We start from the raw sequence: 18,232 nt of genomic DNA, 5'->3' as shown, positions 1-18,232 counted from the left end.
CTTAAATCAAACTTCATTTTATTTCTGACAGTAAACAGTTAAGTATAACAAAATAAGACATATCCACATAATATAAACAAACTTAGTATAGTTTTGGAACGTTTAGAACTTTTTTCAAATCTTAATCAATATATAAACATGTTGCAGATTTAAATAAAATTACAAAATAAGTTTCGATCATGTAAGAATCATTTAGGCAGGATGAATAAATTTACCCTGTCCATGGCGTCCTCCATAGATAGGAATCCATCCTTCACTAGTTGGAGAAGGAGTCTCACTTGATCGTCTTCTGAACTTTGGCCAATACCATCACCGATCTGAAGTCGAGAACCTATTCAAAGAGATCATAACCGTCAGACACAAATCTTCGAAAATTGAAAAAATATTAATAATAACAAAAATATTGCAAGTTTTGACTGTTATTCTTGTGTGATTTGACTTTTTTTTTTATAAGATTTTTAAACTATATTATTGATTAAACTATGCATGGTAGGGACCATGTGTTGGCGACTGCTTCTCCGAATTATCGCCAACACGAATATTGTGTGTGTGTGTGAGAGGTCCCAATATTCAATAAGTACGAAGTTAAAAAATATCAAAAAATATTGGTATATAAAGCAAATATTTTCAATTTAACACATTTGGGTCATTTATTATTTTTCTCATTGGTCAACATTTTTGTTCCCAAATAAAATTTAGCAACATTGGCAATATTAGTCTTGAATATTTAACACTAAATAATTATCGCTTTCCAGATACATACAATCATCTTGATCTGTGTACGTTATCGGTATCGTAATAGTATCCATAATATATATCGTTTTCGATACTTACAGTTATCAATATTGATTACAATATTAATTTATTCCATACGTAATGTTATCATTAATGATTAATACATTTGATATACTTATATGTGCTTATGTGCTATCAGTAAGCGATGACCTATATAAATTAGAATCTAGCATTGTAAGGTGGAAAACTTGAATTTATGGTCTCTTTAGCCTTTAAATACGACAATGCTAAGAGTAATTTCTTCGAATTTATTTTTAAACTGGCTTTTATCAAACTGTTTTACTGAGCAAATATTTTATTACATTTTATCGGCAGCAAACAATGCATCCATAAAATTGAAATATCTCTTTAGGAGCTTCTATAGTTGTATCATTTAGAGGAAAATTTAAAACAATGAATGAAGCGAGAGAGAATTATTTCATTTGAAAATATGTCGTAATAAGTTTACATAGAGAAAATTATTAACAGTTTTAACATTTAAAAAAAATAACACTTCACATATATACATACATAAACGAAACAGAAAATTTCTGGAACTTAGTGGATAGATTATAATGATTGCAGAACTTAGTTTTTTCTCCATTCGCAAAACGGAAGTGCTGCCATCTATGAATTAAGTGCGAAACTTGTAGGATTATCTTCACTCTCGACTGCTTGAGGGGGAAAAGAACAGGAGGCAAGAGATAAAAAGGAACCGATTTGTAAAAACGCTTTAGGGGAAGGCGGAGGTACTTTTTAAGCAAGTAGAGCACAGAAGTAGACTTATTTCTTGCTTCAAGTTATCTCACAATCGTTTTGCCGTAGCCGTGATCGTATAGTGGTTAGTACATTGCGTTGTGGCCGCAATAACCCAGGTTCGAATCCTGGTCACGGCAATGAACTTTTTGCGTAATTTAATTTTTGCGTTGTAAGTTATATTACTCTAAAAGCTGACGAAATTTTTATTTATTTACTTAAAAAAAAATTTTTTTTTTTCGTTAATTGCTTACTTAAAAATAATTTGGAACATTTCGTCGGCGCAGGTAATAAAGTCACCAACGAAAAAATAAATTAAATTGCTTTATTATTATTATTTAATTTGAATATACATACAAAAAATAAAAAAGTAGCTTGATTTACTTGCGCCGGCGAAAAAATATCTAAACTTAATTTTTATCCAAAGATGGAAATCCTTGAGAGAAAATTTTTATCCTCTAGATAATTTTTTTTTAAATGCAAAGGATGAAACAATTGGTACAAAAGTAATAGATTCGAAATTCGGCACATCGATACGAAATTTTAGTGCACAAAAGGTTACGTTTTATACATTTAACTTATCGCAAATTAACAACACTATAAACTATTTCTAAAGACTGTATTTATAAAAGAAATTATATTTATATTCAGTTTCATTTTGCAGAAGAAATTCGATTTAGTGCCACTTTTAAAAAAGTGCTTTTGTTTAATTTTGAAAATAAAAGTCTTACTAAAAAAAAAATAAATAAATAAACACTTTAAAAAGATTTTTCCAAATGTTTAGATAAAATGTGTAATTCTTTAGAATAGAATCTCTTTCTGATTTAAAGGGTTCTTAAATTATGAATCGAGTATTAATATATTTTCTTTTAAACATCTAAGTGAAGAGAAGAATAGTTATACTATGGCAGTTTAGAGGCGATTTTAATGTTTCTTGAGACACTATGTAAGGCTTAATGATAATAAGACTTTTGGTCTATAATGACTCAAAGTTTTTTTTTTATAACTTATCAAAGAATTTGTTTTTTTATACCAATTGTTATACCAATTTTTTTTTTTTTTATAACTTAAATATAATTTTTAGTTATAATGATGGTATAATAAAATTACCTAAAAATTTTCTCTCACCAAAAAAATTTAAAAAACACGCTAAGCCCCTCCCAAAAAATAATAAAATATAATCTAACTAAATCAATAGACATAAATGTGCTTCTCTTATTTGCTATTTTATGTCATTGTAAATTTGGATAAAAAATATTCCTCACAAAAAACGAAAAACAAATCTGGCAAACATTCTTTTTTTTTTCCTGGAACAGTAAAAAATATTCTCCTAGAATAAACAAGAATATTGCCTAAAATTATTTCAGAGTAATCAAATTACAAAAAATTAACTAAAATTTTGTTTAAAAAAAAGTACCCCTATCAAGAATGGCTTCTCCCGTTTGGGCACAGCTGTTCGGTACTTTTTTACTTTGATTCTTTTGCCTAATCTGCATTATAACTAAAAAAACTTTTAAGAAAAACTCTTCTTTATTAAGAACATTACATTTATTTTAACATTTCTGAGCAGAATTAAAACGCCTTTTTTTAGAAAAATATTTTATTTAACTTGATTTCGTATTAAAATTTTTTCTTTATTGAAAAAATCTCCTTATATCAATCCGGCTAAAATCTTTAAAAACGTTTTAAAATTATAATGCTTTATTTATTTATTTTACGTTTTCAAAAAGAAAAAAGTAAATTTTTTTTAAAACCCAACGAGGTTTGAGTCTCTGTATTGGTCTATTATTGAGGTTGAGTCTATTATTGCAACTCTGTAATTAAGAGAATCAAAGCAAAGATTATCGATTTTTGTGAATATTTTTTTCAATGACGCTAGTTTTTTCCCCATGATTTAGATGCATTTTATTTGTCACATTCAAGTAAAATAATTTATTTATGATTAACTATAAAATAATTTACTGAATCTTTTTATATAAAATTTATCGTATTAAACATTTGGAAGGTATAAATAACACAGGAAGATTTCCGTATTGTGATCTACGACGGTAAAATAATCGCCAAGTTTTGGTAACTTCCGGTCAGCGGTCAGCGAGGGACAAACTTGAAGGGTATAACTTGTAGCCAACAGACGTCTACATGCTTTTTACTTATTTATTTTATAAAAAAAAATTGCAAGTTTAAAATCCATTTGGAGCCTTGGCGATTGTAGTTGACACGACAAATTATGATATGGAAATATTTCCCAAAATACAGTTACATAACTAAAAGTTATAAAAATAATTCAGTTTTCTTATCCATTTCTTAGTGGAATCTTTTAAAAAATTACTGCTTTATTACAAATTATGCCAAATTATATTTCAGTACGTAAGTTACTATGTACGGAAATGAGAATTTATTTTTAATTTTCTTGGTGCTGCCATCTTTATTGAAAAGTTAGAATTTACGATTACTGTATATTAACACATAAGTGTAGAGCTTGATTGATAATGAATACTACCGTGATCCTACCTTTAAACTAAAGATGTATTTATAGTAATTTGTGAGATTCTGCAATTTTGTGAGAATTTTTATCACATGAAATGTTTATTATCTATATTCGAATGGTTATTTTTTATAAACATCATCATCATAATGAATTAAAGGAAAAAATCGAAAATAAACTATAATATTTAATAATTTTTTATTAAATACATCTTAATTAATATATAAAAAATCTTTTAACTTAGAAATTTCTTTCCATTATCATTATTTTTTTAAATATTTTTTAACATATTTTGTCATCCAAGATAAAAGTTTATTTATTGAAATATATATTTATTTGACAGCATTAATCGTATTAAATTATTTCAAAAAAAAGCATTTAAAATTATAGACAAATCAAATTTTTATTGATTTGGAATTTGAAATTCGACAGCATCGACCTTTAATTTTTCATTTTGTTAACTTTTCATTCATAAACGAATGCTCTAAAATTTTATATGAAATAAAGAATAATATACACAAAATATTATTGCTATGAAAGAAACATTTTCAAACAATGAAATTATGAAGAAAATAAAAATCAAAAAACAAACATTAAAATGCTTTAAATGAAAGAGAAAACTTAAGAAATCGCATTAGTAGTGCCGCCATCTAGTGTACATGCATGCGACTTTGGATGAGAAAAATAAGGAAAATTAACTGTATTAGTACTAATCTGAAAAACTGAGAAACTGGAAAATATTTTCTGTTGAGATTTTACGTCTTGAACATGTTGTCGTGATCAAGTTAATCCACTGCGTTGTGACTGTAAAAATCCAGGTTCGAATTTTGGTCACTTCAACTTTTTTTTTTAATGACAAAAAATTAGTTTATTCATAATTTTACTTTTATTTATCCTAGAAAAATAATTTATTAGAAATATCTTAAAGAGTGAGAAAGGGAAAATATTTTGTATATAAATTTCGCATTCAGATAAACAAGTGATAGGTTTTAAAGAACATTATTTTTTTTAAAAAAATTTAAAATGAAGTTTAGTATATTTCAATTTTATGATTGTTATGTTAACTTAGTTACTTGAAGTTGTAGTTTAAATTCTGATCTAAATTTTTGCTTACTTCTACAATGAAATTTTAATTAAAACAACAATTTCACTTTTATGTTATGTAATTTATAATAAGTCAACTGAGAAAATTTTTTTTTCATACAAAACTTCAGCGTGTATGTCTATTTTATAAGAACTATCTCAAAAGCCTGTCTATTAAAACCAGATATGGTGCTTTAACGTGAATTTGGTTTTGAGATTTTAGTAGCAATAACATAATAATAGCAAATAAGTAGATATTTGACTCATAGCAATATAGAGATTATGACCTACGACAGATTATTTCATTTTATGTATATTTTTAGTTACCTTAACAATTGTGAAACTATAAACTAAAAGAGAAAAAAAAAATTCTGAAAAAGTACTGCAAGAAAAAAATAAAAAGCATGCTTCTAGCATCAAAATATAAACGGTTTTAAAGTTAATATACTTAGTTGTGGAAATTGAAAAATAATGATTCCAGTTAATTTACTCGTTATTTTCATAATTATATATTATTATACTAAATGATATAACCTACTTATTTAATTATTAATTTAAATAAAAGGAATTGTAGTTTTAATCTTAATTTTAATCGATGACAAGAATTTCTAGAAGCAATTCTTTAGTATGAACCGAATAAAGAAAAATGATTTAACGATAAATGTCGACAATAATATCTTGAGTATTATCGATATTGATAATTATGAACTACGATGTTATTTATCTATTGTGGGTGTTGATAAATTTCCTTCGGGTGACGAAAATGGCACATTAATTAACCGGAAAATAATCGTGATGCTCCGTATTTGTCGATACTTTTTGACGATATAAAGTTATATTAAAATTCCGATAATTCCTTAAATATTTATTAACACACTTGATAGTAAAAATATTTGAATGGCTGACAACATCTAAAGAGAGTTTTCAGTAGTTTATGATCAATGCTGTATATTCTGTTTTCTTTCCTCCACTTTTACTTGACAAAAAATAAATTTGGCAAAGAAAAAAAAAAATTTAAGGGTAAGGGTGAGATATTTTTATTAAAATATTTCCATACCAGCCGCTTATAAGAAAGACGTTACTGTAAGTTTTAAATTATTAACATAGCTATCAAAATGATCATTGCGTTTTCTTTCATTATTAACACCTGGTTTGAAGTTGGCGACATTTTTAAGTGAGAAACATATGACCAAAAAACATTCCTTCCTTTCTAGCTGCCAAATGCGCACAAACATTCAGTAACTTAACATGTTAAAGGAGTCCCTAAGTATCAACTGTGAGGAATGTCATGAATGTAATAAAGAATAACCAAAACTTCACCTTCACATCCGAAGTGTAAGTCTTAAACAAATGTGTTTCCGTGTGTTTTTTAATATAAATATAACATTCAATTTTTGGCAACGCTCATCAAAGAATGCCGCTTCCGAACAGTCAGCGGTTTTAAAATTGTTCTACTTTTTTTTTTCTTTCGTAGAGGCAATCTTCATTCGTGTGATTGCGTACTAGTATATATTTTTTATTTAGTTCCCTTTGCCTTTTTTATTTATTTGTTTTCATATACTGAATATGTAAGAGAAGCGAAAGTCAATATTTCATTCTTAAATAGTCTTCTTCTGCTTTCTGTTGCCATATAATAGAGCAAGAATAGAAGCTTAAAAAATAAATAAAAATTTTGCTTCTGTTTCTGCTTTATAAAAAGTCGTTTTGACGAAAATTTTGTTTCATTCAATGCTAGAAAATAAAAATCCTTTTTTTTATATAAGTGAAATGTTGTACGAATCGAGTAAAACATAGAGTCATCCAAAATTGTGCTACGCAGCTACAATGTACACCTTCTCTGCTTCCGTCGATTCTTCAACGAATCAGAATTCAATGGAATAGTCTTTAATTATTCACATAAAATGCAGGAATCAATTAAAAAATAACTCACAAATAAACTCAGAACACTTTTTTTCTAAATATACCGTAAATCTAATGCTCTTGCAATTAAAAAGACGTTTGAAAATTAAATAAATATTACCTATATAATGAATCTTTATTCTTTCAAGTTTCTCTCAATACTTAGGAAAATAGAGTGGAATAAAATTACTAAATCTACAGTTTTATACTAGATGGCGTTTTAAGCGATGACATCATAAAAGGCATAGTCAGTCATTTTACTCTAACTAGACGTCATTTTTGCGTCTCTAGTGACACTCGTTTGAAAGTTAAGAGAGACTGGATTTTAGTGATTAGCCAGTATGAATCTAAGGTAGAAATAAGTTTTACATAACAGAAAAACGGTGCGATCTTATTGGCCAGTAAATTACATGGTATGGCCGCATCTTTTTTAGGTGTTAATTTTTTTAGAGATTTCTTAATTAACGATCTATTCCAATATTATATTTATTTGTCATCTTTTCCAAGTAATATCATCTGCTAATATTACGGTTTTGATCTGGATTTCTGTTATTATAAAATAACTCTATGATATTAGCTTATTATGCAACATTAACGATAAACATAATTTAAACAGTATCTAACAGTTTTTTTTAAATTTAAAATCATTAAACAGCAAAAAACTTTTTTTTATTATTTTTTATAAGCTTTATCTTAAATTCTGCTCAGTTAACGTCGGTAATTAAAATAATGAATGCGAAATTGTTAAACATTATTAAGGAATTAACTTTTCGCCCTATTACTAAATAATACATATGAGGAAAAACATTTTAATGTAAGGTATACAAAAATTAATAGGAATTACAAGAAAATATATCTTAATATTTTGCCTAATCCGGAGCAGTTGGCATCTCTGCAGTCCTATAGTTACTTTACGTTATAACGTTCATTTTCGTAATTGTGGTCGCTATATCCAGTGTTGACTGTATTACAATTAAATGATTTTCAATTTTGATGTAAAATTCTTTATATGATAATGAAACCAAAAAAAAAGATGTTTGTATAGAAATTGTTAGCGTTGAAGGACAAAGCGAGCAGGCCTGCTGTCTCCTAGTTACATAAGATACTTGTGATTGTGTAGCATCTATAATATCAACTACACAAAACGAAAAATGTTTAGATAAAGGTAAAGAAAATTCACTTAATGGAAATCTATAATACGCAAGGATGGACAAGGGTTGGGAGAATATTTTAACGCTGTTTATCGAAGATCTGTCGCTAAGGTAAATACAAACAAACCATAGTTTAAGAGCCTTACACTTGAAGCAATGCGATGATTTTAAACTATGCGTATAATCTTGCTGCGAATAACTATCTGGGCTTTAGAACAGACAAATAACTTATATATTTTAAACGTCATTAAATGTTTTTAAAAATCGCCAATTTGGCTGCATTTTCTCATTTAGATGAAAATTATCAAATTCACTGCCGTATTCTCAATTTTTGCAAACTTTTACGAGCCTATGGTAAGGGAGCAACGGTTTTTAAAGTTAGACCACAAACTCTTTTCATGTTCACAAAACTATGGCTTTTCTCCCTATTGACGTTTTGCACCATTTTCAAAATAACCGTAGACAGCCCTGGCTTTAGATAGTCTAAAGTTGACCTAACAGTGTCCATGAGTAACAGTTGCAAACTCACAGCAAATATAAGAATTGCATAGTTTTCGAAAAAAAAGTATCATTTCATGTAACGACGGAGCCTCTGAAAAACAGCCTTAAGGGTAGTTGAGTTACCGTACTTTATCGTGCACAGAACGGAAATTAAAATGTTTCCCAATAGTGATTCCTACCCTATGTCCTGAAAATTATGTCTTCCTTTGGAGTGATATTTTACTTCTTTCGGAAATATGACCACCTCATCGGTTTATATAATATGAGAAAAAAAGGCCGTATTATTTATGATCAGGTGAGTTTCCTTAAAAGCAGTTAACTTGATTTAGCGCATATCTTCGGACTATACTTCAAAACTCACAAAAAAGAGAAATGTTTTTTACTCTGAGCACGTAGTGGGGGTTAGAGTTTTATTGGACGTTATATTATGATGTGTAGATCTGCTTTCTTTATCTTCCATAAATGAATTATTTAGACGAGTTTTAACTTTATTCGAAAAGTTGTAGAAATAACGACAGCTGATCATCGCCGGCTGATGCAGAATACATTTAAAAATAGTACTGATAATTTTATTTATTTCTTAAGGCTGTTTTTCGAAGACTCCGTCGTAATTGAAATAATGCTTTTTTCAGAATAATATTCTTTTTGTATAACCTGCTGTGAGTTTGCAACTGTTACTCATGACTATTAGGTCAAGTTTAGTCAGCACTGTCAACGATTATTTTCAAAATGGCGCTAAACGTCAATATGGAGAAAAGTCACGGTTTTAGGAAAATGGAGAGCGTTTGTGGTCTAATCTTTTAAGATTTAATGCATTACTCCAATGCTGCCAATGTATAATATGCTTTTTACATTTCAGATTGAATATGCAATACTCAGGCCTCTTAGGTCAAGTTTAGCTTACCTTAACCCTCAATGTTTATTCTGAAAATGGCGCAAAACGTCAGTATGGAGAAATGGCTTAGTTTTAAGAAAATGAAAAGCGTGGTTTAAATTTTTAATATTTAAATACTTAATCCAATGTTGCATTACCTGAGCTCATAAAAATTTGCAAAAATTGAGAATAAGGCAGTGATTTTGATACTTTTCATCTAGGTGGAAAAATGTCGCCAAACTGGTGATTTTTAAAAAGTTTAATAACTTTTATAATATTAAAGTTATTTGTCTGTTCTAAAGCCCAGATAATTCTTTACGACAAGATTCGACAAAGCTTCGAAAAACAGCGTTAGGAAAATGAGATGTTGGGGAGCCTTAAGTGTCTGGAATAGTTTTCTCAATCAATTTCATTAATCTTTTTTTCCTAAGTAAAAATATGACACATATGAATGTCGATATACTAACTAATTAGAGAATTTAAATAACGGAGCTGAAAAGAATTTAAAAAAAAGAAGACTAGCGGAGATTTGTTAAATTCACTAAATAAAATATTTATTTGAAAAAAATTCTTCTTTCTTCTTTAATAAAAACAAGCTAGATAAATTAGTGAAAATATACCTATGCGTAAAGCTATTCTAGTGAAAATATACTAATAGAAATATTTTTATGATAATATAATTATAGAAATATTTCAATAGAAATATATCTATAGAAATATTCAAATTAAAATATATCTATGGGAAAAAAACTACACTTCAACATGAAAAGTTTTTGTTGCGAATCATGATAAATTTTTTAATCAATTTTGAAAATCATTCGCCAATCTTCTCAATTTCCCATGAATCTTGGTCATCTTTAGAACAATAGTAATCATCCCAATTATACGTACGTAAAAAATTAGACTACAGAATACGTTCTAAATATACTAATTGTAATATAAAAATTGACATTGTTCTTTTTTCTTCCCCAATAAAAGAAAGCATTATCTGCATTAGATGAAACAATTATGCGTAAGCAGAAAACCGATAAAATTTATTTTCTCTTGATGGTTGCGAAGAGCGGAAACAAACTAAAGCTGGGCTGATATGAAAAATTATAAGTGAATAATAATATAATTAAACTATGGTATACTTTTAGTTTATTTAGGCTTATTAATTTACGCTTATTAAATCATAATTTGGAGCTATGTTCCCGTTTTAATTATGCACAATAATAATTGAATACATAACTATTCTAATGAAAATATACTCTATTTTAAATAAAATATACCTATATGGAAATCATTCTTATCTTTTCACGACAAATAAGTTTTATGAAAATATACCTAAAAGTAGAAACTAGAAAATGTACTAATTTCAAAATATACAAGAGCATTTTTCTTTTAAAATCAAGTCAATAACTTAGAATAATTACGAAATTAGAATTTCGTCAGAATAACAAAAATTATTCTGACGAAAATATACTTTTCTACTAAAAGTATACCTACATGAAAATTATTCTTTAACTCATTATTTTAACAAAAATTTAAGAACACGTAGTTAAAACATAAATTAAACAAGTTAAAACATAAATTCAATAAATGCTTAAGAAATCAATAATAGTTCCATTTATAGTTTCAATAAATCAATAATAGTTCCATTCTAAGTTTTTTTAGAAGAATTAATTGTTATAGCAATTATTTAAAAAAAACTGATAAAAATATAACTATAAGAAACTCATTCTTCTTTTCTTACTACTATTTAGTTCGATATAAATCAATACAAATGAAAATATAGCTATGGAAAAAATAACTACTCCAAGAGGAACATTGAGAATGATCATAGAGAGACTTTTAATCAATTTGTAACATAGCTCTCTAATCTTCTCAATGATAGAGGACTTTCGTCGGCGAGGCTTAGTGTTAGGTTTCTTGCTAATTCAATATTTGGAATTGTTCTTTCTAGGCCTTTATATGCCTCAATCCAATTACAGAAAGAGGTAATCTAGAGATATATGCTCGCCTTTATTCCGAATAAAATTAAATCAACACCTGCATAGAGAATGTTTCTGAAATGTAATTGTAGCGAATGTTCCATTTTAAAATTTGGGTTTTGAACCAATCCCTCACGAGGATTTCAGTTCAATGCTGATTTTAAGTTTTAATTCAACGAGGTTTTAGAATTATTCTACAATGGTTCCATTTATAGCTTTCTTCGAAGAATTAATTTCGCTTTAGCAATTCGCATATATTTCAAATAAAAGTTTTAATTTAACGAGGTTTTAGAAGGATTCTACAATGGTTCCATTTATAGCTTTCTCCTAAGAATAAATTTAGTTTTAGCAATGAATATGTATTTAAAAAAAAAAGTCTGAATTTAACAAGGTTTTAGAATGATTCTATAATGGTGCCATTTGTAGCTTCCAACAAAGAATTAACTTTATTTTAGCAATTAACATATATTTCAAAAACACAATCTAATTAAACAAGGTTTTCGAAGGATTCTACAATGGTTCCATTTATAGCTTCCTACAAAAAGTTCATTTTATGTTGGCAATTATTATTAAAAAAAAAAAAAGTTTCTATTTAACGGTTTTAGAAAGATTCTACAGTGGCTCCATTTATAGGTTTCTTCGCGGAATTCATTTCGTTTTAGCAATGAACGTAGGTTTCAAATAAAAGTTTTAATTTAACGAGCTTTTAGCAGGATTTTACACTGGTTCTTTTTAAAGTTTTCTTTGAAGAATTAATTTTATTTTAGCAATTGACATATATTTATTTCAAGTAAAAACTAGCAATATAATTAGTACATTAAAGTTTAAAAAACAAACTGTGAGGTAAATAAAAATAAATTTATAGCATAGTAGATGCTCTAAAAATGTTAAAAAAATATTTTTTTTAAAAAATGGAAGTAGATATAAAGTATTCTGAGTCTCGTTCTCGAAATCATTTATTATTCTTGCTATATTTAAAACTATTAAAAATTTAGTAAATAGATGGTGTTAGTGACTGAGAAAATTACAAAACAAAATAATTTTTCTTATCTTTTTTGCAATATATCAGACCATTTGGACTATATTATTTGCACGGCCGTCTGTCAATTCTGTTTTTAAACAGCGCCATATTGTTGCCGCCAAAGTAGTTATTTTGAAAACAGGATGTATAGTTTTTCACTTCAAATATATATATAAAAAAAAAACACATTCGATTTCCTCAAAAAGAAGGCAGAAAATCATACATTTTGTTCGACTTCCGTTTTTCTTTATTTAAATAATTTTCAATGCTCTTCAGTGACATTCAGGCAAACTATTAATTAAAAAAATAATCAGAGTTAAGTCATTTAACTTACTAAATAATTAAGTGGTTTGTAAAAGAACAATTATTTTAGGATTCAGTAATAATTTTAAAGAAACTTCTAGAAAGTCACATTAAATAATCGTAATAAATAGTTTTAATTCTTGCTGAATACAGACCATTTTAGCAATCACAAATTCTAATTGAAATTCTATTAGCGTCAATTAATTTCATAATGTATCATAATGTCAATTAATTTTTAACTGAAACATAATATATACATAATTTTTTTTGTAACCTAAATACCTAATTATTCATGAAATAATATAGAAATTAAATAAGAAAAATCAATTTTCCGGATGTATTAAACACTTTAAATAGTTTTTTTTTTTTTTTTTTTTTTTTTTTTTNTTTTTAAATAATCATTTTTAAAATCGCTTCGCAAAATCAGACGAAACTAATGAAATTCACAAAAAATGCAATTAGCTTTTATAAAAAAAAATACTATTTTTTTTTAAATGAAAAAAAAATAATATCTTAAATGTTATGTCCTTATGCGAGTAAACTTTATCTTAATTTAATGAAATTTCAGAAGGATTCTATAGAATAGTTCTATAGATTCCAGTTCTTTATCGCATGTTCTCGAGATAACAAATCAAAATGCAATATTTTTAGAGTTGATGCACATGCCGTATACTCATTGAATAATTCGGTTCTTGGCAAATAGCTAAGCATAAGGCTAATTGTAAAAATACCCAAGCCTGGCATTCTTTGGACTTGTTACAATAAGCCTACATATCTAGGTTTAGGATAATTAAAAAAATGTATCAATCTTTTCTAATTTAGCCTGATTTAGTTCAGGCACTTAAGTAAGCCTAGAGATGGGAAGATTTATTGCAAACAGCTTTATTAGAAGTTTATTACTTTAGAAAATTTAGCCTCAGTAATTCTTCGCACAGTTTCTAATGAGCCTAAAGGTACATATAAGCAGGTACTTATAATAGACTAAAATATCAGGCTGGGTAGAAAACACTGAAATTTGTTTTTAATTAACCTGACGCAATGTAAACTGCAGACGACATTTGCAAAAGCCGGGTTTTTTTTTTTTATTTAGCCTACAGAATGTGCATTAACTCTTGCTACGACACATTATTTAACACTTATCTTGAATATAGTGTAAATTACAATATCGATTCAATTTAATAATCGATTTAGTACAGTGAATATAATGTAGAATAGAATATCGATTCAATATAAATCTAATACACTGTATTTCAATGTTTATTTATAGCATCGCAAAATTAAAAATGTCAACATACCGTCTGCCAGGTACTTGACATTTAGATGATGTTGAGGTTTGGCACTTTTATGTCTAGGGGAGACTTTTTCTTTGTCTTTCTTTGGACCTAAGCTCCGAAAGAGTCTTCCTAGGGGACCTCTTTTCTTACTTTGGTCTGAAGATTGTTCAGTTGATGAATTCGAATCTATAAAATAAGATTCATGGTTAGCTAAGAATTAAAGAGGTTATAACTATAAGAGTTCAAGTTATGAAAATTTTCAAGAGCAAGCATTAGATTAAACGGATGTGAGAAAATGAAACGAAAAAATTTATTTTCATCCCAAAAATTTTTAAAATAAAATTTACAATTTTTGGAAAAAGAATCGTAGGACTTCCCTCAAAATGTCTCCCTAATAAATGATTCCTCACTAATATTCACGTCGTCTAATTTGCGATATTTTTCTTCGTTCTCCTTGTCTACGCTTGGACAGGAATCGTCTTTCTCCAGCAAGGGCTATTTTCACTGTGTAATAACTCCCTAGGAAAACGCATTACGTTTTTGATATATTAAAACGTATGCGTTATGTAATTCGCAAACTACAACGGATGGAGATCCATTTGTCATTTTTGTGAAAAATTCATATTAACTGTTCTTTCCTTTTTATCTTTATTTATGTTTCCCACAAATCAATATATATATATACGTAAAAGATACAGAAATGACGTGAAAATGTTACGAATCATTATTGAGAAAAGCGCTTTTAAAACAAACAAAAAATCGGTTTCACTTACGGATTAAATTTGAAGGTTTTTTTAATAGCCACTTTTAACTTTTTCATATTGTTGTTGTTGTCGTATGTCATTAAGGCGAACAGGGTGCGCTTCTTCTTGTTTTTCAGTGGCGCCATCTATGGCCAAGACTTCGACTTCCGTCACACGCATGCTTCACAGCCTGTTTATAGAGCGGATATAGATATCCACAAATCGTAATTTGACCTGAACCAGAGAACGATCCATCTTCAATTTAGTATCTCCAGAGGAATTGATTTGTTATGGGAACTTGAGGATCTTGTGACCCGACACATTGAATGTGCACCAGGTCCCATTTATTACACGAGTATTCTTCTGCTAGCAGAGATCACGTCCTCTTGGACATGGTCACTACCGACCAGGTTATCACGGGGCCTCTTCTTTTCATTTCCCTCGGCAATTAACTTGAAAATTCCCTTTAACCCTTTCGGGACGGGTGAGTCATAAATGTATTCGTAAGGAATCAGGATGTTAAAAAATAAAAAGCGGTAGCTTAAGTTTGGGCATAGCTAATTTGACAGACTTATTTTTGCTTTCACTTTAAATCTAACACATCCAATCCATGTGTATTAAAAGTGCAACTATACAAATTTTAATACGAACTAAGTAGCGGTGAATTAAATAAAGCAAACTCTCATTACCCTGGCCACAAAAAAACTTTTTTAAAAATAATTTCGCTACCAGTTTCATCTTTTTTACCCTGATTATCGACATCCTGAGAATGCATATATGACTCTCCCGTCTCGAAAAAGGTTAATCTTGATATATTTCCGCTAATAATTCTTAAGGTATTCGATAATATTTTTGCTTCTTAAATACTTATTTGACTCCCGGTGGCCGAGTGGTAGCGCCTCGCGCTCTCGTGCCACAGGTCCTGGGTTCGATTCTCGGGCCGGGCAAGGTTGACTCAGCCTTTCATCTCTTCAGTGCGTCTAAAGACCGGGGGTTCCGCGTTCGGCTGACCACCTCACCAGAACATCTGCTCTTGCACCCCAGATTCCAAGGTCAAGAAAACTGAGATGGGCACAGTAAGCCTTGGCCCTTTATGGGCTGCCGCGCCACTGAGTTTAGTTTAAATAATTATTTGCTATCTGCAACGCGTTCATATTTTCACTTCATTTTCGGAGAAGATTCTGAAAATAGTTGTGCATAAAATAACGAAATTCCTCTCGAAAAAGTTAGGAGAGTGAAATTGAGGAATAAGGGGAACAAACGACAGGAGAAACAATCAGATAAACTAATTAAACCACATTCCACAGTTCATTTGATAAAACACAACTCAACCACAACCTAAATCCGATGCCCATTACATAGCGAAAAGCCTAGCTCCAATGTCCAGTAAAAATTTTTTTACGGTTTTGAAACTATGCTGGTGGTAAATGGTAAGAAACGTATAATCTTGAATTCTTGGTTTCTTAACCATACTAGTTATAAACGGTTTTACAATCTCAAAAGTAAAAAAAAAATGTTCTTTATTTGTAAACTTTAAGGTTAATTGAATGGACAGTCTGCTGCCGGTTATTTTACAGTAATTTTAGAATAAAATATCTAACAGTGTATAACGAAGTAACACTAAACAATGAATAAATAGATATGTTTTTGTTAAAAAAAAAATTAGAACCAGCGTGAGGCATGAGAAATAAAAACAAATTCATATAAAAATAATAATAAAAAAAAAATCTGTCCTTCGTAAGATATGTTACGTTCTTTGATTTGCTTTCAACTGTTGCCAAAAAATTCCTATTTTTCTCCTTTTCCGTGAGAAATAAGTGTGGTGTGAAATGTATCCCATAGGGGAAAAAAAAGCCAAGGGATTTATCAAGCTTTAAAAAAAGCCCGAAAAAAAAAGAAAAAGAATTTGTACTATTTTCTACACGTCATTCCTACAACCGTAACTGATTTTTTTCACTTCAACAATTTTCTACTTTCATAAAAACAGGTATAAAAGCTAAAAAAGAAGAGAAAAAAAAAATAAATAAACGTAAAAGAGTATTTCTGATATTTAAGGCTTTAATTTGTGTTTTGAATGAATTTTCCATAAAATGTATGTCGCAATAAAATTTAATGAGAAATTTCGAAACACGAAGAATTATTATTTTTCAGTAATATTTCAGACAGCATCTGGAAACAATACTAAAGTTTTGCATTTAAGAAATTAATGCGAAAATTATATGGATGAAAAAAGAATACCTGCAGGGCTCGCATGGTTCCTTAATAGTTAAAATAGAGTTGCAAATGGAGGAAATAGTAAATACATATATTGATAAGATCGTTTTCACCATCACACTTAAGATTGCAAAATAGCTGCGAAATCTATTGTTTTGAATTTTTAATTTTAAAGTGATAGTTTATAAAACGAAGTTAATTTTTTATAATAATACAGCGGTACAGCTTTTTTTAATTTTCCCAAGACTGTAAGAACTCTGCATTCCCGCAAAAATACGTAGTTAGTCAAAAAGAGAGAAATGGAGGGTAAGGAGTCACAATTTTGTGACCATGATGGTGGCAATGTCGCCACTGTCATGCCGTTTAGGTTGAAAAAGTTTAACGTTCATAATATCCATGTTCACTGTAAATGTATTCATTTTGTAGTCGAAGTTAAGATGATATTATCCAATGTTAATATTTTTAACTTACGGATTTAGTAAAATCTCTTGCATTCATTTATGTACGCGTGAGAGTTTTTTTTCTCTCGGGCGCATGCGCATATCACCAGAACTGACGCATGCGCACTTGAAGTGCGCATGTGCAATTAACAATTTTGTGACCACAATCATGCCGTTCAGTTTAAAGAAGTTTAACATTCATAATATCCATGTCCACTGTAAATGTATTCATTTTATAGTCGAAGTTAAGATGATATTTCCCAATGTTAATATTTTTAAGTTACGGGAAATCTGTTATATTCCTTTACGTAAGCTTGATGTTTTTTTTTTCCACGGGCGCATGCGCATATCAATAGAATTGACGCATGCGCACTTCAAGTGCGCGTACCGGAGCTAATTTAAATTTGTGACATCTCCTTAATAAAAGAAAGTGAACTCACCAGAAGCTGGAAACGGGCAGGGTTCATAAAAATTTCTGGAACGGGGACTGAGACACCTGGAAAGATATTTATATTTCAGTGATTTAAAATCAATTAAATGAAGATAAATACATCATTTATGAAGAATAATTAAATGAATATTTATATTGTATTCGCAGCGTGATTATCACCCTTATGGTAGAATAGTTTAAAAGAATCTATAATTTTAGAATTTTCGTTAAATATCACATACCAAATTAAGCACATTAATTCGAAGAAGGCTATTCGAATTCATTTGTGACTTAAACTGGTTTTGATATTT

The 18,232-nt window shown here is 28.8% G+C and overlaps 1 protein-coding gene and 1 non-coding gene across 3 annotated transcripts in view; one reads left to right on the top strand and one right to left on the bottom strand.

Moving 5' to 3' along the window:
* LOC107441952 (uncharacterized) overlaps nucleotides 1–18,232 on the bottom strand; it is a 333,761-nt gene that overhangs the window by 19,250 nt on the left and 296,279 nt on the right. For both annotated transcript variants that reach the window (XM_043044432.2, XM_043044433.2), the window contains 3 exons: nucleotides 17,932–17,987; nucleotides 14,116–14,280; nucleotides 216–331 (listed from right to left, as the gene is read on the bottom strand). In XM_043044432.2, the coding sequence (XP_042900366.1) occupies nucleotides 216–331; nucleotides 14,116–14,280; nucleotides 17,932–17,987 (337 nt within the window). The remainder of the gene's footprint in view (nucleotides 1–215; nucleotides 332–14,115; nucleotides 14,281–17,931; nucleotides 17,988–18,232) is intronic.
* TRNAH-GUG (transfer RNA histidin (anticodon GUG)) lies at nucleotides 1,599–1,670 on the top strand. The gene has a single exon. It is a non-coding gene; the product is annotated as a tRNA-His (tRNA).

The sequence above is a fragment of the Parasteatoda tepidariorum genome, chromosome 2 (assembly GCF_043381705.1).
Source record: "Parasteatoda tepidariorum isolate YZ-2023 chromosome 2, CAS_Ptep_4.0, whole genome shotgun sequence".
NCBI lineage: Eukaryota > Metazoa > Arthropoda > Arachnida > Araneae > Theridiidae > Parasteatoda > Parasteatoda tepidariorum.
Note: the sequence above shows the minus strand (reverse complement) of the source record. Positions and strands in the feature narration are given on the sequence as shown.